The following is a 22,774-nucleotide window of genomic DNA, read 5'->3' as shown; positions in this document are numbered from 1 at the left end:
GTGCTCTGACCAAAGCCAACCTACTGTGGTCATCACGAACCCTGCTCTGTCCCACTTTCTGGGGACCATCCTTTTGCTCATTCCCAGGCTCCCCTTTTCCTCAGCAGCAGACACACAGCCTGGTTCAGGATGATTGATAGTTTATTACCTTTTTTTCCTCCAGATAGCTACTCACACTGGTCAGGAAATGAAAGAACCAGGAGGGGAGTGGACAGGTCCAGGTTAAAGGCACACCTGGAGTGTGTTATGGTGGATTGAGAAGGTTAGTCTGCAAGTGACCAGCCCAATATTTCAGAGTTTCTGAAAGTTGTGTTCGAGAAGTATGCATTGGGGGCTGGGAGTATAGCCTCATGACAAGAGTGCTTGCCTCATATATATGAAGCCCTGGGTTTGGTTCCCCAGCACCACATATATAGAAAAGGCTAGAAGTGGCGCTGTGGCTCAAGTGGCAGAGTGCTGGCCTTGAGCAAAAAGAAGCCAGGGACAGTGCTCAAGCCCTGAGTTCAAGGCCCAGGACTGGGGAAAAAAAAAAAACAAAACTATGCATTCAGCCCGGGCTCTCTCTACCATGTGCTGGAGCCCGGGTCTCCCACAAGCTCTCGCTCCACCCCCACTCCCACCCCCAACCCCCTGTCATCTTTGGAATCTAACTGCTGTGGTGTGTGGGACCACTAACCCTGCAGGGCACAGCAGCCCGAGCTGATAAGCACAGGCGAAAGCTGGCTCCTTGCAGCACAGAGATGAGGGTGGCGATGAGCAGGAGATGCACACTGCACATGCACTGGGAGAGACTGCACTTGTCAGCATAAGATGGAGCCTCAATCTACCAAATGGGTGACTAATAGCTGGATACCAGGATTAAGGAGCAAAATGTGACTCTGAGCTGACAGGACTTGTGAGCGCCCTCCCACCCAGTGCTGGCTCACAGAGCCTTTCGGTCCCCAGGACCCTGAAGCACCATGGGAGCAGAGGGAAGAGGAAGTGGTGGCCTGCCCAGCTGGAGCCTGGGGCCTGTGCCTATCCCCTGAGGTGGGATGAGAACAGAAACAGGAGGCTGGCTCCACGGAGGGCGGGCCCTCAGGTCTCCACTTCTACCGCTTCTTCTTTGGCTCCTTCTTCGGCCTCTTGTTGACAGATGGAACAGTAACCTTGGGCTTCCTCGTCACCTCCGCACTTCTGGGCTCGGATGGCTCTGCCTCCTGTACAGTGATTTTAAAAAGAGGAAACAAGAGTCCTGCTTAGGAGTCAAGCCCAACCAAAGGGACTTTGCAAATGAAGCACACCCCGAAACACCAGGTTGGGACCACCACTATGGAGGCATCTGGACTCCTTCACTTCCCAGCCAAGTGACCTTGGGGGACACTCAGGTCCCCTCTCTGTGCCTGGATACACTCGTGTGTGTGAAATAGAAAGTGTTACACACATGGGCTGGGGGGGGGGGCTCATGGAGAAGCCAGAAATGTCTAGAAAGCATCAGGAAGTGGCTGGCCAGCCACGGTGGCAGGGGGGGCACCTCTGTGGTGGCTGCCACTCTTTTCCACAGCTACTCTTCTCCCATCCAACCCACAAAGGCGGCGGGGAGGGGGTCGGGGGGGGGGTAGACAGGCCATCAGCAGGCTACTCCTCGTGGAGCCTGGCAGAGGCGTCCTGGGGAGGGTAGAGGCAGGCTTGAGCCAGACTCCAGACTCCCCAGGCAGCTTTGTTCTGTCCGCTGTATACATTACTTCAGCCAAATCTCATATGGAATAAATCACAAAGGTGCTGCTGCAAGGGCCAAAAACAAAACAAACACAAACAGTTAACCACAGATCCATGTCTGGCTCTCTCTGGGCTGATAAAGAAGAAGGACTCCAGGAAAGGACAGCCTGCTCCAGGCCACTCAGGCCCATGTCAGAGAAGAATCTGCAAAGGTCTCAGTCTGATCCTATCTTTCTTTGGGTGATAGTGTGAAGTGTGCTGTGACCAGAAGGGGCATCAGAGAGGCCAGGCAAGCCCAAAGAACACTAGCCACAGCCTACATGCCTGGTCTGGCCCACAGGCAAACTTGGCCTAAAGTGTTTCTGTTTTCAAGTGAATCGGGAGGCTTCCCATTACGTCTGGATCTGCAGCACCTCCCACTTCACATGCAGATGACACTGACCATGCGTTCTCCAGAGGCAGCAATGGCACACAAGTGCTGCTCTTCATCCTGGTGCATGCCACCCCACGGGCCCGGCACAGGGCAGGAAAGCCCTCTTGGGCCCTGACCCTGATGTAAAACAGGAACAATGAAAAGCAGTCGAGTACTGGAAGAGCACGCTTGCTCCAGAAGACAGAAATATTCATCAACCATCCTGCTCTGCTCTGGGCCTTTCCCTGCTCCTCCAGTCCCCAGGGCCCAGCCCCCAGCCTACCAATGGTAGAGACCACAGCTGGGGGCTGGGGGTGGAGGGACCCAGGCCAAAGCTCCAACCCACACCCCAGGCAACTCCCTCTTGTGTGGCCAGCAGAAAGCCTGCCAGCCCGGGGCCCCCACAGCTTCCTCAGCCCAAGGTAAGAGGCAGCTGGCCTTGCTCTGCCAGGCCTCGGCTCTGAGGCTCTGCTCAACCCTGGCTTGCTGGGCCTTTTTTCCTGTCAAAACTTAAAATGGTAAATATACTAAATTTTTTAAAAAATGATATTCATTGGACAAGAAACTTGGCCAGGTCTCCAGGAGGAGTCTCCATTCTGAATTCAATGTCGGGGGGAGGGGGTCTCTGGCAGCAGTGGACCCCAGTTCAGAATCCAGAGACCATGACACCCAGGGGCCGGCCGCCCAGGGCTTCCTCGTGCCTCTGACCCTCACTGGTGTTTCAGACCTCTGCCCTGCCTCTCAACTCAACTGCCTCAGCACACATCCTCTTCTCCAGCAGCTCAGCCTCCTCCCACAGGCAGAGGGACTAGACCTAGAGCCTCACCTCCACTAACCATCCCCCCATCAGAGGTCAGCCTGCTGACCTCGCCCCCCCTTCTCTCGACTCTGCCACTCTCTAGATCAAGTCCCTCCTCCAATTCTGCCTGCTCCATCCCATCCCTCCAACTGACCACTGCCCCTCCCCCTAAACCTTCCAGAGGTCTGAATCACCTTCAGCTTCATGTCCCACATCTGGGCTGGCAAGAAAGGTCACTGCTCCAGCCTTATCTGGGCTTTCTCCATCCTACACTGGTCAGGCTTCAGGGGTCCGTCCCCCCGCCTCTATCAAGAGTAGCACCCTCAGAAGTGGAGCTGTGGCTCAAGTGCTAGAGCGCAAAAAGCTCAGGGACAGTGCCCAGGGCCTGAATTCAAGCCCCATGACCAACAGGAAACAAGAAAAAAAGAGTAGCACCCTCTCTCCTGGGTTCCTCACAACAAACTCTGCCCTGTGACTTGGCCCCATCCAAGAACACATTGCTACTGACTGCCTAGCCCTCCTCCTCTGCCCCTCCACCCCTACTAGGACCTTTCTAATGCCATGTTCCTTTGACTGATCAGCCTGCAAGCTCTTTGGGACAGCTTCCACTATTGCCAAGTGAGTGAGTGAATGAAAGGACAGGCAAGATTCCCCAGAGCCACAGACACTTCACCTGTATTTATAAATATGATGCTTAAGGTGAGGTCTTTCTTTTCCTATGGGCACAGCAGGTACAAACAGTTTTAAAATCCAATATACACAGCCTAGACTATGATTATGCACAGCCACCAACAATCCCACCACAGCCATGATAGCAGCTACAAGTTGTTATTTGCACTGTGCCAGGTCCTGTTATGTTATGTGGTCTGGACACAGTTGAGCCTCAAAGTGCCTAATGGCTCCATTTCAGAAACAAAGGAGGGAGGTCATGTGACTTCCCTAAGATCTCAGATTCAAACCTAATCTCTTACTGTGTACACACTATGGCTGGGGAACCTCAGGGTGTCCTGGGGACTTTGGAGCTATAGAGACCTTAAATCTGAGTTAATTGTGAAATCTAGCCCCTGGAACACAAGATGACTCTTGCATGACAAGAACAACCCTCAATTCTGTCTGCCAAAGGACCAACTCTGAGGCCTGTTTGTGACTCACATTCCTACAGGAGTCAGGAAAGTGGGTTAGTGCTCCCAAGTCATTCTTCATTTTTCACAGCTGAAAGCAGCCCTCCTCTTCCCGCCCCCGCCCCCACCCCCACCCGGGGGGTACATATCACAGTCATCACGTCATCTGAATGCATAAACTGTCTCCTCCTTCTTCTCCTTCCCCTTTCCTCCCTCTCTCTCTCCCTCCTCAGTTACTGGCCTTAACACCCTCCACTTACCCAACTCTGATAACAGCACCGGGTTATCCAAGTCATTCCTCAGCTCCCACCACACCCTTGCACCCCAACATCCGAGCTGTTGCCAAGTATTGCTCATTCTATCTGTTAAGGGGCTCCAGACTGAGCTGGTCCCCTCCAGATGCACTTTGAGATTAATTCCAAGAGAGGCTGTTTGACCAAAGTCCACCCCTCAAGTAGCCCCCTGATCACTCGCTTCTGGCAGCCAGGAGCTCGCAGACATTGCTGCTTGAGCAGGCTCAGCAAGCACCATGGATCCATCTGACCCCAGACTACGCAGGTACTCTGCCAGGCGCTGGGGGCACACGCTCACCAGGCACTGCTTCACCCATCAGTTCACTAGATCTCTTTACTTCCCTGATGGGCCAGCACTGGGAGCCACAGTTCCAGGGGAAGAAACTGAGGCTTACCGGCACCAGGTACCTGGCCCAATGCAGCATGCCCGTCTTCTCACCAAGCTGCGGGGAAGGGAAGGGAAGCTTGCTGGCACACATGCGATTTAGGTCTTAGCTGACAGGAATTGGCTGAATCCATGGTTCGCTTCATTTCCCCTGAGAAGTACGTTGCTGGGGCAAGCCAGGCAGACCAAACACTCCACTGCCTCCCTTTAAGCCTGGGAGCCCCACAGCTCCTCGGAAGCTGTCGGGGAAGTTTCCCCAGCAATCACAAAGGAAAAAGAGCCTCTGCGGCTCAGTGGCTCCCAGGTCTGCAGGTCTCTTCTGTGGACGCGAGCCCATCAATAATGAAGCAGTGCTACACCCGCTCACCAGGCCAGAAAATTGCTGCTATTCATCAGGTCCAAATAATCGAATGTGTACCACAATGCATCAAGCCCTTCCTAGAAAAGAAGGTGCAATGTGGTTGAGTCCTGCATATGAGGACACAATGTCATTCAACAGACTGACCCCATTTTCTCCTTGAGAATGGTCCAGGGTAGAAGTGCCATGCAGTCATCTCACCCAGTCCTCCGGGAACAGATCAGCATGCTGAGCATAACAGATGCTCTGCTCTATCACACAGAGGCTGAACAGACCTTGCAGAGATGGAGCTTAGTGCTGGCCTTGACAAGAGGCCAGGGAGCAGGGAGGCCAGGCATCCATCCCCATGGGTTCCACTACATGAAGGAAGACAGAGTGAAGGATGAGCTTGGCAGTGAGGGGAACTGTGATTAGACACAACTCCAGACACAATTCAGCACGCAGCCCTTCCCACTGGCTGGTCTGTGGCTCTACATGTCCAGCCGTCTCTCCCACAGGCTGTTTGTTATACATCTCTAGACCAGTGGCTGGTAGAAGCATGTTTATACCCTCACCCTGACACCACACAGCAATCTCACAGAAATGGGTCATTAAGAACGGTTAACCCCTCCAAAATATAAAAAAAAACCCAGGGCAGAACGGCACAGCTGGTTCTGTTCTGTGAGCCTGTCCCTGTGTCACTGAGAATAGGCTTGTGCTTACCTGAGTTAACTATTTATGGTTGCCCTCAATGGCAATCGGTGGCCTAGTGTAAAACCCTCACGCATAATTTCCCATCAGGATTTAACATTGGAGACTACCATCCTACTGCACCCCAGAAAGGCTTATCTTTTTCAGGGCCTTCTGGTTGGTAGAGAAGTCTCTGAACATCACCTTAAAAGCCATTACTCTTGCTACCCATTCTGGTGAGCTCTTCCGGTAGACCACAGTGCTGGGCTTTGCTCGTCTGCCAGCACCACTTTCCACAGAGACTCTCTGCCCTTTTCCCATGCCATGGGGGTCTAGTGGGCTCTCCATCATGTGGCCAAAGGAGTGGGGAGCTAAATGTGGCCGGGGGAAGAAGGTGCCATTCCCCCTTTTCTGCCTATTGGGCATGGTGTAAGCATGTGGCCAGGTGGAGACTACCCATGAGACACAGAAGTGAGTGAAGGCAGAGAAATGGCTTGCCTCACCTGTAAAGCCTGAGTGACAAGGTGCTGTCCAGGCTGCTGTGGTTGTCTTTCCTAACACATACACCTGGGCACTCCCAGGACTCCTTGGGGGCCCAGACCACTAGCTAGGACAATTTGAGTTTGGGGAAACACTGGTACAGAATTCACAGGCAGAGTCTCTGTTAACACAGACATGGCAACCACCACAAGCAGGAGTGTAGTGACGGTGTCTGCCTTCTAGGAGCTGGCAGCGGGCTGCTGAGACGTGACAGAAACATATGAAGAGATTAGATCAGCCAACATTTAAACAACTAGTTTACAACAATTGCCAAATGCACTATTACTATCTGCTACATGAGCTGCTGAACTAGAAGTCAACGCCCACTTGCTTAGGGCTGAGTAGATCAACAATCTGTGTGGAAAATGATCCAAAAGTGACTTTGGGAGGTAAGCTCAGGTAAGCTCAGGCAGGTCATGGGAAGGGAGCGAGGCAGGCTCCCTCCTTTACTTCCTTCATCTCCCGGAACCAGAGCCCTACTTCTTAAGCTAGTCCACTCCACCTAGAGAAAACTGAAGACTTCTCTGTGGAAAATGTGCTTGAACTCATGAACAGCACTTTTCTGCCTGCTGTTCCAAGGGGTTTGCAGACCTCTGAAGCCTATCCAAGAACTCTGCTCTGGAAGCTCCACACTGAAGAAGGTCAGCCTTAACCAGAAGACAGCAGAGCCGTGGAAGTGAGCCAGTCTTCCTCCCAGGTTCCTCTGGGGACTGTGGCTTCCACAGTCTCTCCTTGGACTACTCCTGCCTACTGCTCAGCCCATCTCCTGGTGGCGTGAGAAAGCATCACTTGCTGTCTGCCTTCGCCCCTGCTCCTGTGGGAGTGAGCCTCCCCTCCCTGTTCCCAGTGCCCGCCATAGTGCCCTCCCCTAACACACGATGACCTCATGACTAGACCAGCGACTGCCTATCAGAAAATATGGATCTGAGACCTCAAAGAAAACTGAAATCTCGGTGGCTTTTGTACAGCCCTTTGAAAACTCCCCTGATGGCTCTGGTGTGTGGCCGGGTGGAGGAAGCAGGGAGCAGCCCAGGGGTCAGCAGCCTGAACAGCCGCACCACAGTCCCTCACCCACAGTAAACACCAGCAATCAATTTCCTTCCCCAGGCCTAGAAGCAGCCCAGAGCCCTTCTTACCACACAATCAATCAGACTTGGCACAGACAAAATACGTTTGGACTAAACGGAAAGAGTATAAGGACCCACAAACAAATCCTTGGATTAAGTGCAACCCATGTCTCAGTCAGGCTTGAACGAATGTTTGCTTCCTCAGGTCTTGGTTTAATGAGGTGTCGATGAGAAATCCTTTTCATTTGGCTGAGGACTCTAGAGACATGGACTTTGAATTTTATGAATTGGTTCTTGCTTGCACTATGAAAAGGAAGGGGGTGTTTGGGATGCATTTGTATGTGTTCCTTCTCCCCCTCCCCTCTAATTACTCCCAAAGAGCTTTCAAATAATCTGCTAAGAATTGAAGTACTGGAGTCATAAAGTGGTTGTTAAAAAAAACAGCTTACTGGAACAACCGGAAAGACATTCTTTTGCTTTTCAAAGGCTTTCCCATCATCTGAAGCCAAAAATACTATCTTCTGACCCCAAGAGTCACTAATAAAACCCATTTGTATAGACCAAGCCAGAGGGACAGTTTTGCCATAAGAAAAAAGGCTGAGACTTCTCAGAGAGTCCTTATAACTTCCCTACTGCCCCTTCTCCTGTCCCCTATTCCCCTCAATACCTCTCTACTGCCCCTACCTCCGGGACTCCCTTCCTCCCTGTCCACAAGCTAAAGCCACTTCTTATGCCCTCCATACTTAAATTCCAAATTCCAGCTAGCTATCAGGTACAACCTGTTTGCTGGGCAGCCTCCGCAACATCCATCTTGTCATCTCGTTCACACACTGAATATTGTGTCTCCCTTCTATTCAGTTAGGAGCTGGGCAGGGGAGAAGGCTGCCTTATGGGGACACACAGAAAATCTGGCAGCAGAATCCATGCGTGACCAGGGCCATTTGCTGCCCTAATGCAAGAAAGTTGGATTCACGATACTGTATATTTTGCTGCTGAGCTGCTGGAAAGCTAAAGCAGTGAGCTTCAGTTATGAAGACAGTTCCCTGTATGAGCCCTTATCCAGAAACTGCAAACCAAACCAAAATGAGATGTGCTATATTTATGTTTTAAAAGATGAGACTGTCAACCCAAATTAACCTCTCAATTGCAGTCAATGGCAGAGAGAGTAGATTTTCAAGCCATTTATTGAATTCTTCTCTCCAAAGACCCTAAACAATGAGGGTCTCTAAGAATGCTCAAAGTGAGGAGCTGGGAAGGTGGCTTAGTGGTAGAGTGCTTGCCTAGCATGCATGAAGCCCTGGGTTCCATTCCTCAGTACCACATAAACAGAAAAAGCCAGAGGTGGTGCTGTGGCTCAAGTGGCAGAGGGCTAGCCTTGAGCAATAGGAAGCCAGGGACAGTGCTGAGGCCCTGAGTTCAACCCCAGGACTGATAACAACAACAACAAAAAAATCCTCTAAGTCTAAGTCAGGCACATGGCAGAGATGGGGAGGGAGGGGCTCATACCTGTAATCCTTGCTACTCTGGAGGCTGACATCTAAGGACTGAGGTTTGAATAGCTCAGGCAGACAAATCAGAAAGATTCTCATCTCCAGTTAGAAGTGAAGATGTGGCTCAAGTGGCAGAGCATCGATTGGCCTTGGGCAAAAAAGCCAAGTGAGAACACAAGGCCCTGAAAGCAAGGGAGAAAGCAACCTTGGTCTATACACCCCCACCCCTACACACCCCTCTCACCTCCCCCTTCTCAAAATGATCAGTAAAGCCTGGCTGCTAGTGGCTCATACCTGTAATCCTAACTACTCAGGAGGCTGAGATCCGAGGACAACAATTCAAAGCCAGCTGGGGCAGAAAAGTTCATGAGACTCTTACCTCCAATAAACTATTCAGAAAGCTGGAAGTGGCGCTGTGGCTCAAGTGGTAGAGCTCTAGCTTTGAGCATAAAGAGGCTCAGGGACAGTACCCAGGCTCTGAGTTCAAGCCCAGGACTGGCAATGGATGGATGGATGGATGGATGGATGGATGGATGTCCCTTTCCTGCAAGTTTGTAGGACTGACCCAGGCCTCAGCTGCTTACCTTGAAGGGTTAAGAACAGGAAGTGAGAGGAGTCCTGACTCAATCCCTGCTCATAAAACAAGAATAGCTGTCACCTGATTCTACCTCTGCACATAAAACAAGAACAGTTGTTACCCACCTCACCCCCTCAAACTCAGGACTCAGAGCAGCTTCACCAGTGTCCAGGGACCATGAAAATGCTTTTATTTCTAATAGCCAACAGTGTGGCATGTCAATGAGGACAGATCCCGAGAACATGGGGACTATGTTTTGAAAGTGTGATTACAACTGTGGAGGAACAACTCCAGTGACTGGCACTCTTTCTCAAAATACCAGAACAGGGCCATGAGCTATCCATGGCTCTTCCTTCACTTCCTTGCCCTCTGCCAGTCCCTGAACTGCTGGACTCCTCAGTGCTCCAGCCCAGGTCCTCACCTCACTCCAGGTTCTCCCCTTGGATTCTCTCCCAAATGCTGTTCAATGTTCCGCCTGCTGCAGACCTGCAACCCCCCTGCCACGGTGACAGAGCCCACAGCCTCCCCACCCCCACTCCACTCCTGCTCCCTCACACAGCTCCCCACAGCATCAGTAATCCTCACCACCCACTCTGCCAAACAAGCAGGATCTCTGCGACACAGTGATCCCCAAGATATATGGGTCTTCATAGTGCACCGGATAGCACACATTGTTAAGGAAAAAAAAGAAGGTGCAGAACTATGTTTAGGGGTATGCTATCTTTTATATATCAAAGGGTAGAATATGAATGAATATGAATATACACAGAAGGCACACACATGCAGCTGCTTGTTTAAAAAAATAGGGGGGGCTGGGAATGTGGCTTAGCGGTAGAGTGCTTGACTACCATGCATGGAGCCCTGGATTTGATTCCTCAGTACCACATACACAGAAAAAGCTGGAAGTGGTGCTGTGGCTCAAGTGGTAGAGTGCTAGCCTTCGTTTGGCACAGAGAGGCTCAGGAATAGAGTCTAGGCCCTGAGTTCAGGATTGGCCAAAGGAAAAAGAAAAAAATCAAGTATCTGGGAGTGTAGCTCAGTGGTAGAGCACTTGCCTAGCATAAATGAGGCCATGGGTTGGATTCCCAGCATTGAAAACAATAATAATAAAGATAACGAAATTAATAAAAATGGTTCCCTCTGTGGGACAGGAAGAGAAGGGAGAGGACAGTGGGATTAAAGGAAAGTTGTATGAATGAATCTTATGATTTGGCAAAAAAAGAATTTTAAAAAATGCCAAAAAATGCCCAGAAGTTAAAAATAGGTTGTATACCCAAGTGGGAGAAAAAGATCACCTCGGACATATTTACGTGTGCAGAAGCAAGTCGGCACAAAGACACACTGATACCCTTACCAAAGCCTGCTCTTATACAGTTGGACCTTGGCTACATCCGTGACCTTGGATTACACACGGTTCCCACAATTTCCTGAACTGATAAGAGGGGTTCACTGTGTCTCAACCATCTTAGCAAACAGTATGGTTTATGCTGAACACCTGCTTGCTTTGAGGAAGTGGTACACCTGCTTGCTTTGAGGAAGTCTGGAATTTGGGTATGTGGTAGGCAGATGGTGTTCATGGGACCAGTCCCCAGTGAAAACCCTAGGCACTGAGTCTTTGAAAGCTTCATAATTTTTATCTTATTTTATTTTATTTTGCCAGTCTTGGTGCTTGAACTCAGAGCCTGAGCACCGTTCCTGGCTTCTTTTTTTTTTTTTTTTTTTTGCCAGTCCTGGGGCTTGGACTCAGGGCCTGAGCACTGTCCCTGGCTTCTTTTTGCTCAAGGCTAGCACTCTGCCACTTGAGCCACAGCACCTCTTCTGACCTTTCCTATATATGTGGTGCTGAGGAATCTAACCCAGTGTTTCATGTATATGAGGCAAGCGCTCTTGCCACTAGGCCATATTCCCAGCCCCAAGCTTCATAATTTTGCCACCTGTCCTGACTGCTTGCCAAGAAGTGAACCATACCTGGCATGACTCCAAGGTGGCAGCACCGTCAGGGCTGTGCTGCCGTCCTCCCATCTTTGCCCCACATGCCTTTCCCCTCGGTTGATATTTTGCTTAGAATCTTTTCGCTGTGGTGAGAAATCTCCAATTTCATCATAGCTATGAATCCTATTAAATCACTGAATCTAGGGGTGGTCTTGGGAACCTCTGATACATCAGGAGAAGTCATTTTCTTAATGTTATTAGCAAATGAGATTGCCTACATTCGACAGAGAGACAAGACAGTAGTATAAAGTCATATAATAAAACTACCATAACCTTAAATGTGCACTATAAATATCAGTATGAATTCCAACTCCTCATCTTAAAAATTAATTGCTATGTCTGGTTACTTCTGCAAATCACAGCTATATTCCTTTGATCACTTTTAGACTTCCAACTGTGGTCTCTGCTATTTTGGGGGTTTGTTTGTTTTGGTTTGTTTTGTTTTTTGTTGTGTTTTTTTTTGCCAGCCCTGAACTCAGGGACTGAGCACTGACAGTGGCTTCTTTTTGCTCAAGCCTACCACTCTACCACTTGAACCACTTCTGGCTTTTTCTATATATGGTGCTCAGGAATCGAACCCAGGGCTTCATGTAGGCAAAGCAAGCACTCTACTACAAGGCCATATTCCCAGCCCTGTCCCTACTATTTTCTAGGGTAGTATTTAACAAATACTAAAAGAAGCAGAGATTTTTGGAGAAATGACTGATTCCAGGCAGGAAATGTACAACAAAGCCCAGGAAACACACAAGCTATCAAAGACCAGAAGTGTGACAAACCAAAGCTTCATTAGGCAATACTGGAGATTGCTAGGGTTCACCCTTCCTGCTCGGAAAATTGATCAAGGAGAAAAAAATAAAAGCATTCACTCTACATTTCAAAAAGAACTGAAAAACATGCAGAAAATCTTCACTGAACAATTCCAGCCAAGTCAGGACATACTTGCTCATCAATGATGCTAAAGCCACTCCTGAACCAATGACAATCTCTAAAGGGGTGGCCTTCAGGGATTAAGTGCCTGCAGACAGTAATGGCAAAGACACAGCACCAGCCATGAGCATTCACATCACATGACCTGAATGGACTTAGGCCTTTAGATAGGACTTCCTGTGGGTAGGTCACTGGGGAACAGAAACACTCAAACTGACCCCACTTAGAAGCAATCAGCCCAATTCTGGTGTGAATATCTATTGCTTTTTCCAACAAACCATTGTCTGGAGAAATGGAGAGGGGGAAGGAGTAGAAGAAGGATTCAAAAGATTCACTTTGGGGGGCTGGGGATATGGCCTAGTGACAAGAGTGCTTGCCTTGTATACATGAGGCCCTGGGTTCGATTCCCCAGCACCACATATACAGAAAACGGCCAGAAGTGGCGCTGTGGCTCAAGTGGCAGAGTGCTAGCCTTGAGCAAGAAGAAGCCAGGGACAGTGCTCAGGCCCTGAGTCCGAGGCCCAAGACTGGCAAAAAAAAAAAAAAAAAAAAAGATTCACTTTGGGCCAGGCACTTGTGGTTCACGTCTGTAATCCTAGCTACTCTAGAGGCTGAGACCTGATGATCATGGTTAGAAGCCAGCCTGGGCAGAAAAAAGTCCCCATGAGACTCTTACCTCCAATTAACCACTTAAAAACCAGAAGTGGAACTATGACTCAAAGTAGTAGAGCACTAGGCTTCATTAAAAGAGCTCAGGGACAGTGCCCAGGCCCCAAGTTCAAGCCCCACAACTAACAACAGCAAAAAGATTCACTTTGAGAACATGTTCACTCTTGCTCTTTTAGCTCTGACACTGTCTCCTCAGCTACAGGGGCAGCCCGGTCACTGTCCCAAGGCAGGAGCAGGATGAGCAGGTCCCCCACTTATATATGTACCTTGTTCTTTTGTTGTTGTTGTTGTTGTTGTTTTTGGCCAGTTGTGGAGCTTGAACTCAAGGCCTGAGCACTGCCCCTGGCTTCTTTTTGCTCAAGGCTAGCACTCTGCCACTTGAGCCACAGCGCCATTTCTGGCTGTTTTCTATATATGTGGTGCTGGGGAATCGAACCCAGGGCTTCATGTATACTATGCAAGCACTCTTGCCACTAGGCCATATTCCCAGCCTCTTTTGTTGTTGTTGTTGTTGTTCCAATCTTGGGGCTTGAGTTCAGAGCCACAATGCTGTTCCTTGAACTTTTATACTCAAAGCTAGTGCTCTACCACTTGAACCACAACTCCACTTCTGACTTGTATATGTGTGATTAATAGGAAACCAGAATCACATCGACTTTCCTTCCCAAGCTAGCTTCAAACCTGGATCCTCAGCTATCAGCTTCCTAAGTACCAAGGATTAGAGGCATGAGCCACTGGCACCCAGCTTTTGTACCTTGTACTTTTTTTTTTTTTTTTTTTTTACCAGTCCTGGGGTTTGGACTCGGGCCTGAGCACTGTCCCTGGCTTCTTTTTGCTCAAGGCTAGCACTCTGCCACTTGAGCCACAATGCCACTTCTGGCCATTTTCTGTATATGTGGTGCTGGGGAATTGAACCCAGGGCTTCATGTATACAAGGCAAGCACTCTTTGCCACTAGGGCATATCCCCAGCCCCAGTACCTTATACTTTTTGTGTGTGTAAGAGAGTTGTGGGGCTTGAACTCAGGGCCTAGGTGCTGTCTCTGAGCAGTTTGGCTGAAGGATAGTGCTCTACCACTTTGAGCCACAGCTCTACTTCTAGTTTCCTGGTGGTTAACTGGAGATAAGTCTCATGGACTTTCCTGCACAGGCTGGCTTTGAACCATGATCCTCAGATCTCAGTTTCCTGAGTAGCTAGGATTCCAGGTGTGAGCCACTGGTTCCCAGCTACCTTGTCCTTCTTATGGGAGCAAATGTGAGTAAAACTGCTTTGTTTTGGTGGCATTTAGGTTTGAACTCAGGGTCTTACACTTGCGAGGCAGGTGGTACATCACTGAAGCACCCTTCCAGCCTGGTGAGTACTGATTTTATATGTGACTTCCCTACAAGGGAAAGGGCTTCTTGAAGACAGAGGATATGTCTTCCAGCAATCTGACAGGAAACAGGCCCTAAAATATTCTTGACAGAATACCATCACCTGGGAGAGAGGCTGAGGCAAGAGGAGCCAGAGCTCCAGGCCAATGTGAGCAACATAGCAAGAAATAAATAAAATCTAAGGGCTGAGTGAACAAATCTAGCTTTAGTAAGGTGGTTCAACCAACCACGTGGGAAATCAAGAACAGGCTACATAAGTGAGACCAGGCATGGCCCCTGCTGACCCTGGTTCTGGTGACACCTACATTCGTGTCTAAGCCAGCCCAGTGCTGGGAGGAGCTGAGGCACAGGAAGGACTCACCACCTCGTAGGACTTGGGGACAGGCACGATGATGGCCAGCACACAGATGAGCTGGAAGATGGCCCCCAGGAAGAGTCCGTAGCGAAGCAAGTTCTCCAGGAAGGTGGGCTCAGGCACCTCAGGAGGTGAGAAGTCCAGGTCAGAGGCCATGGCCCAATCAGTCCACCAGCGCCTGAGATCGCCTCATTCACCTCTTCACGGCCAGTTTCTATGGGCAAAGGGGAAGGAGCACATGAGACAGTCCTGCTTGCACATACACACATGCACACGTGCAAAAATACATAGGCAAGAAGAGAGGCGACATTGCACTTCTAATGTCCTATCTAGAATGGACTAGTTCACAGAGATAGAAAGCACACGAGAGATGGCCAGAGCCCAGGAAAAAAGAAAGGCGAGTTATTCTTTTCTTTTGTGGTGCTGGTTCTGGGGCTACTTTGGAGATGGAGTCTTTTTTTTGGTTGTTGATCACGGAGCTTGAACTCAGGCCTAGGTGCTGTCCCTGAGCCTTCTAGCACCATGCCACTTTGTACCATACCACTTTGACTCGCAGCTCCACTTCTGGTTTTCCAGTGGTTAAGGAGATAGATAAGAGTCTCATGGACTTTTCCTGTACAGGCTGGCTTTGAATTGCGATCCTCAGATCTCAGCCTCCTGAGTAGCTAGGATTATAGGCGTGAGCCACCGGCGCCCAGCCAGGAGATGGAATCTTTTTTTTTTTGCCAGTCCTGGGGCTGAACTCAGGGCCTGAGCACTGTCCCTGGCTTCTTCTTTTTTGCTCAAGGCTAGCACTTTGCCAACTTGAGCCACAGCGCCTCTTCTTTTTTTTTTTTTTCAAAATTAAATTTTTATTAAATCAAGTAAAAAATGTTCACTGTAGAAAAGTCAACAAGGGTTTTAAGGAAACCAAAATATACCTTTTTTTATACAATATATGTATATATTAGCAGCAAACTACTTCAGAGATTTTTCTTTTGTGTTTAAAGAAAGCATAACATTGTATATTAATATGGAATGTCAGCAAAACCATTCTTCATCTTTTATCCTGTTATTTGGCCCACCTACAAGATACATTATAATTCCTGTTACTAAATACTAAGAACAAACCTAGTTTTGACTTAAAAGTAGTGAAACAGTGGCTGGCAAAATCTATCTCACTACATCAGTCACACATTATTTTTGAGAGTAACAAATGAGCACCATAGATAAGCAAATATTTGTGTGTGTAAACTCAATTTTTAAGGTGTAATAGCAGCCAACTATACCACTTAACATCTGACTTTTTAAAAATTTGGTGACATACAAAATTTAATCAAATCAGATAAATACTTAAAACCTATACTGTTAGTCCATTTTTAAGCCCTTAATAGAAATTTTGTATACAACCTGAAAAACTGCATGTGAAGTTATGTGTGTATACATATATATGTGCATGTATATGCATACACATAAAAGTATACATATATATCTTTAGCTTTGAATGCATCTCTTTATTTAAGTGTATTTGCAGAATACAGTATCAACAATTTTAAGTTTCTAATAAGTTTCATTTTAGCTAATGAGAAACACTGACTATTGAAATGTCTGAGGCCAAAGAACTATTACATAGCTTAGTATATCTTAGTCATATGAGACTGAAATTATCAACTGTGCACAAAAGAAAATTTTCTCTTGGTATTTCCTTCTATAACAAAAAGGAAGTAGCTTTACAATGAACTTTCAGAGATAAAATTATTGGGAGAAATATCACTAGTCTTCAAAAATACTAAATGCTATATAAATATAATTTGCTTATAGTTGAATTCTTCAGCTAGAATCTGTGTTTTTAAAAAATTCCTTTGGGGGCTGGGGATATAGCCTAGTGGCAAGAGTGCCTGCCTCGGATACACGAGGCCCTAGGTTCGATTCCCCAGCACCACATATACAGAAAACGGCCAGAAGCGGCGCTGTGGCTCAAGTGGCAGAGTGCTAGTCTTGAGCGGGAAGAAGCCAGGGACAGTGCTCAGGCCCTGAGTCCAAGGCCCAGGACTGGCCAAAAAAAAAAAATAAATAAAAAAAAAATAAAATAAAATAAATAAAAAATTCCTTTGGATTAATCTACTTAGCACTTCAAGTTTCCATTCTGCAACTCTGATGACTGGCTCAGATTTGTTAGGTTTATATCAATCATATATTTTAGAATCTATTACTGCATGTACACAAAATAGTAAATAGGAAGAACTGCATCAAATTTTAAAAGCAACATAATAAAAAATTCTAGAATATGTAATATAAAAAAACATAAAAGTACAACAGGGATTCCCTTTTTACATTAATGAAATATAATCCTTTTTATACTTGTAAAATATCTTAACTTTTGTTTTGTAACTTGTCAAGAAGATGAAGTTTTAAGGTGGCCCATTTTTATTTTTCAATTAAAAACAAATAATAGACTGAATTACTTTATTAATATACACATCAAGTTACTGAAACAGTGACTTCATGTAGTTTTCCCCTTAAAGATGGCACTTGCAGGTACAAAGATGCGGAGATGTCTATAGACTTCAGATTTTTTTTTTTTTTTTTTTTTTTTGGCCAATCCTGGGGCTTGGACTCAGGGCCTGAGCACTGTCCCTGGCTTCTTTTTGCTCAAGGCTAGCACTCTGCCACTTGAGCCACAGCGCCACTTCTGGCCATTTTTCTGTATATGTGGTGCTGGGGAATTGAACCCAGGGCCTCATGTATACGAGGCAAGCACTCTTGCCACTAGGCCATATCCCCAGCCCCTGACTTCAGATGTTTACTTGAAAAGACTCTTCCACAGCAGTTTGATATTGGGTTTCCTCATCTAGCTGAAGATTCACAAATTCTCCATAATCAAACTGATGTCTTTGATTTAGATGACTAACAAAATTTCTAGTAATCTGGCTAGGATCTCCCCAAGGAAGAGATACACAGATAGGACATGTCACACGAACTATCTGAAATAGGTGGTTACTGTTACAGTGATCCAGTAAATGCTGTCTGGTGAAATTTGACTCTTGACACAAGGGACACTTAAAGGTAGGATGCCCAGAACTTGAATTCTCTTGATAAGTTTCTGTGTTATCAGAGGTGGATGTTTCACTCCTGTTACTGTTCCCTACAGAATCTTGAGAAATCTGAAAGTTTGGAATGATAGAAGAAACACCATATTCATCCTGATCCTTCTTACAAGATTTGTAATGATGTCTCATTCGATAGAATTTAATCTGTTTTGCACAGCATCTGCAACTACCAGAAAATTTCCTCATGATATTTTCAAGATCTAAGGCCCGTTCTGGACATGCTCTTTCTCTTCTAGTCACATTTCCATGACACAGGGGACAATGTATTCCGCTTTCTCATTGCAGTCAAGAAACATTTTCTACAGAAAACGTGCTGACAGGCCGCGGTTCACACCGGTGTTTGAGCACCTCCTGACAGACGGGGCAGTAGAAATCATCTTCGGTGTAGGTTGTGGCCACGGAGAGGTCCTCGGCCATGGCGAGGGGTGGGGGTGGGGGAATAAGGGGATGGGGGCAGCAAAGGCCGCAGAGGCCCCGGGCCGACTCCTGGCGCATTCCCTGAAGGGGAAGGGAATCACAACACCACTTCTGGCCTTTTGTATATATGTGGTGCTGGGGAATCGAACCCAGGGCTTCATATATACAAGGCGAGCATTCTTGCCACTAGGCCATATGCCCAGCCCTGTCCCTGAGATTCTTTTGCTCAAGGATAGAATGTACTACTTGAGCCGCAGCACCACTTCTGGCTTTTTCTGTTTATGTGGTACTAAGGAATCAAACCTAGGGCTTCCTGCATGCTAGGCAAGCACTCTACCACTTAGCCACATCCCCAGCCCACAGACGGAGTCTTACGCTTTTCTGCCCTAGCTGGCTTCAAACCATGATCCTCTGGATGTTGGCTTCCTGAGCATAGGATTACAGGCATCAGCTACCGGTACTTGGCTTGTATATTTTAACCCAAGGAAATGAAGCCATTTCACTAGTTCTTTTTACTTTTTAAATGTGGCTACTAGAACAATTTTGGAGTTTACAAATATGACACTTCTACAGGATGGCTATGGCTACAGACTGGAAGACCTAACTCCACCCAGCTCTGCTGCTTCTCTGCTTTGTAATGTTTTTTCCAACATGAAGAATGACAGATAACAACAAAAAGACCTACTGCATAGACAGCAGGGCTTACACAAATGTGTACATTCCCCTTTCTCCTGCTCACTGCCATGGGTCATGTGCCCGGGCCAGCAGAGTTGCCACTCTCCACATCACCTCTGCCTAAGCTGGGACTCGCCTCCAAAGCCGGAGGCCCAATTTTCCCAGAATCTTCAGAGCTGGCAGAGGTTCACCCTCCCAGGAAGGATCTAAGTTCTAAAAGGAACGCGACACAGGATTCCTAGTGCGGTGAATCAGGTGGAGCCTCACACTCACTAATACCATGTTTGGTCAAACCCAAGGTATAAGGCTTGGACTCAGGCAGGCTGTTTGGAGTGGGTCCTAAACTATTCAGAAGTGAATTCCAAGACGCCTGCCAGAACAGCTTCCACTTATAGGGAGCACATGCAGGCCACAGCCTAAGAGAGCACCCTTACTTGAGTGGCACCCCAGGGCTAAATGCCCTAGGCCCCAAGCTTCATGCCCAAGGGTAATAAGCCAATGAGCTTATCGATACTCCCACTTAATGTTACTAAAAGCAACATACTATGAATTCTGGAAGTGATAGGAGAGCACTGGGCATCAAGAAGTGGCGGGCACTGAGCCTGACCTCTATCATCAAGTCGCTACATGCTGGGCTGGTCTCTTGACCTCTTCCAGACATGATGCTCTCAACAGCCAATGACTGTTCTATTCAAAGCTATAACACCGTTAGGCTTTTTCCAAATGGCAATTAGACAATACATAACAATGATCATAAAAGTGATTATATCCTTTAGTGAAAAACCTCCTATAATTTAGAGTAAGGAAACAATTTCATGCTGGAAAACAGGAACTAGTGTTCCACAATGCGGAAGCTGTTAGCCCAGTCAATCCGGCATGGCCTGTCACTAATGTAGCACTGCAAATAGTATCTGTCTCAGCACAAAGTCTCTGTAACACAATACTACTTGAAGAGAGTAAACAACTGTAGAAACACGGCAATTATAGCCAAGTGTAAACTGAGCTCATTAGAGGAAGATCAAGAGGATTTAGGAAAATGAAAATAGACTTAGGAAAATGTGAAAAGATGCAGCTAAGGTGAAGGAGTCCTGAACTTAATTTTTTTTTCAGTGTTATAGAAACAATAGCATTTAGAAGGAAAATCTGCCCCTTCAAATTTCTTCTCCAGACTTTTATAAAGGCAGAATCAAGTACAATCTAATAGATCTTTCTGTAATGATGGTATGTTCTCGACGTGTGCTCTCCAAACAGCTGCCACCAGCCACATGTGGCTTGAATACTTAATTGCGGTCACAGAGGAAATGTTAAGGAAGTTAACTACAGGCACACGTGGCTGAAGGTGTCCTATTGGGAAGCACAGGTGCAAGGGGATGGCTGTGCAAAGGTTCTTAACAAAATGCTCCAGACTATGATTACCCAAGTGCGATTCATCCCTTCAACAAGTCTCAACCCAAAACTTCACTCCCAGCCACAGGCCTCCATCTCCCAACAGAGGACATGTCACATGCCAGGACTTGTGCTAGCATCTTCCACTTCAGAATCACTCTGGAAAATGAGTATGAATGCCAAGTGTGGAAACAAGCTGGGAGACTTACTCAACCTCCCGAAGGATTGCCTATTAAAGTGATGGTCAAGAGTCAAAGGGCTTCCTGCAGGGTTCTCACTTGGGGTTTCCAATTACAGTCTGGGGTCCCATTTGTGAGCCATGGAAACTGGAAGGGCTGCAACCAGCACTTCGTTTTTATTAGACTACACTTCGTTTAATAAATGATGATACAACATACTACAGTGCATCACATCAGTAAGAACAGGTATTATGTCCTGAATCTTTTAGTTATAGCCACCTATATCCAAGTGTGCATGTAATGGTTCAAAAAAAATTTTTTTTGGATAGTCCCAGGGCATGACCTCAGTCAGGGACTGGGTGCTGTTCCTGAGCCTCTTTGTGCTCAAGGCGAGTGCTCTACCACTTGAGCCATGGTGCCACTTCCAGCTTTTTCTGAGTAATTTAATGGAGGTAAGAGTCTCATGGGCTTCCTTGCACCAGCTGGCTTCAAAGCTCAATACTCAGCCTCCTGAGTAAGTAGGGTTACAGGCATGAACCACTGGTACCCAGCTGGATCAAAATTTTGAACATATTTTTTGTTGTTTAAGAAATATTACTCTGGTCTACTATATTTTTTTTGGCCAGTCCTGGGCCTCGGACTCAGGGCCTGAGCACTGTCCCTGGCTTCCTTTTGCTCAAGGCTAGCGCTCTGCCACTTGAGCCACAGCGCCACTTCTGGCCATTTTCTGTATATGTGGTGCCGGGGAATCAAACCCAGGGCCTCATGTATAGGAGGCAAGGTCTCTTGCCACTAGGCCATATCCCCAGCACTCCTTTTTTTTTTTAACTGTATTTTTTTTTTTTTGGTCTTTTTTCTTTTTTGGTACTGGCGATCGAACCCAGGACGTTGCATTTACTAGGCAAGCACTTTGCCACTGAGCTACATCCCAGCCCTACTATTCTTTTTTAAAACTTGATCCACTGTAATCTAGGGACAGCGGAGATCCTGGGTCCATCCAGAGTTGACCCCAGGCCCTATGGTACATTTGAAGGTGAAGAGGCCTCTGCATGGGTCCCATCCAAAAGGGCAACTGGCTCTCCCATACTGTCGGCAATGCTCCCAGCCCCACAACTGGCAGACGTCAAGGTGGGCAAAAGCTGTCTTTTTCTTGTCTTTCTGGGGGTGAGGCTTGAACTCAGTTCCTGACTGATGCTTTCTTTCATTGGCTAGCACTCTACCAACTGAGCCTCGCCTCCAACTCCAACAGGGGGTTTCAAACAGTGAAGACTCTACCACCCCTACCAGAATACTAAAAAGTGCAAGTTCTTCACTTAACTCAGCAAATAATTTCATAGAGTTACTGGACCCCTGTGCAGCTCGTTCCCTAATGCCAAGAACTCCAGTGCAGGACCTTGTTTCACAAGACAAATATTTACTGAGTATCCATTGTGTGCAGTCCCTGTCGTGTAGTTTCCATACACCCTCAAACATACAGGGGCACACGAGAGGTGGTGCCAGGGGTGAGCAAGGTGAACACAGAGGCGAGGGAGGAAGGGGAGCCGTCTCACGTGAGAGGTCAGGGAAAGGCCTGAGGTCACTGCAGCAGAGGCATGGAGCAAAGGGTCTGGAGATGTAGGTCAGGGTTAAGTACAGGCGCTTAGTACCAGTACCGATGAAGTGCTAGGCTCAGTCCCTGGTTAACCTGCTAATACACACACACACACACAGCACCCAAGCACTTTCCATTCGGCGTCTCGTTCCTCCGTGGACCGGGCCTAGGCGCCCAGTTTGCAGCGGACAGAACCGAGCACCAGCGCCAAGGGTTTGCCGGCAATGCAGGGCCCACTCGGGATCCGAACTCGGGGCGGACTGACTCTGGAACTAGGGCTCCACGTGTGGAAACCAAGGCGGGCGTGGCCGCGAGGAGCCCCGAGTTCTGGCCCAGGCCTAGCATCAAAGCACCGGGGTCACCAGGCCTCGGCCTGCCGGAAACTCAACCTCTCCGCGGCAACGACGAACTTTCCCCGGGCGCCGGGAGGTAACTCATCCACCGGCCCCCAGCACAGCCCGGGCCCCGGCGGCCAGCTCCGCCCCGCCGGGGAGCCCAGGCCTGCTCGCAGCACCTGAGCGCTCACCTCCAATGCCGCCGCGCCGCTCCCCCGGAAGTAGTCCTCCCGAACCCGGAAGTGACGTTAGCGCAGTAACCGGCGGGCTCGGCTCCGCCCCCGTTGCTAGGGCCTCGGCGAGCGGCTTGCCCCTAGGCGTGGATGAAGGTCTGTCTCCCGCTCTGTGGGGTGGAGTCGCGCCGAGAGGCTCGGGGGG

General features: G+C 48.1%; 1 protein-coding gene and 1 pseudogene across 1 annotated transcript; both read right to left on the bottom strand.

Annotated features, from left to right (window-relative positions):
• Window positions 1-495: 495 nt before the first annotated feature.
• Manbal (mannosidase beta like) lies at window positions 496-22,631 on the bottom strand. Its single transcript, XM_048349158.1, has 3 exons — window positions 22,588-22,631; window positions 14,731-14,938; window positions 496-1,199 (listed from the first exon to the last, which is right to left on the bottom strand). The coding sequence occupies exons 2-3, from the start codon at window positions 14,878-14,880 to the stop codon at window positions 1,092-1,094; spliced, it is 258 nt and encodes an 85-aa protein (XP_048205115.1). The 5' UTR covers window positions 14,881-14,938; window positions 22,588-22,631; the 3' UTR covers window positions 496-1,091.
• On the bottom strand, window positions 17,499-18,230 carry LOC125353456 (annotated as a pseudogene).
• Window positions 22,632-22,774: the final 143 nt, after the last annotated feature.

Source organism: Perognathus longimembris, chromosome 6 (genome assembly GCF_023159225.1).
Source record: "Perognathus longimembris pacificus isolate PPM17 chromosome 6, ASM2315922v1, whole genome shotgun sequence".
Lineage (NCBI taxonomy): Eukaryota > Metazoa > Chordata > Mammalia > Rodentia > Heteromyidae > Perognathus > Perognathus longimembris.
This window is presented reverse-complemented; position numbering and strand designations above follow the sequence as displayed.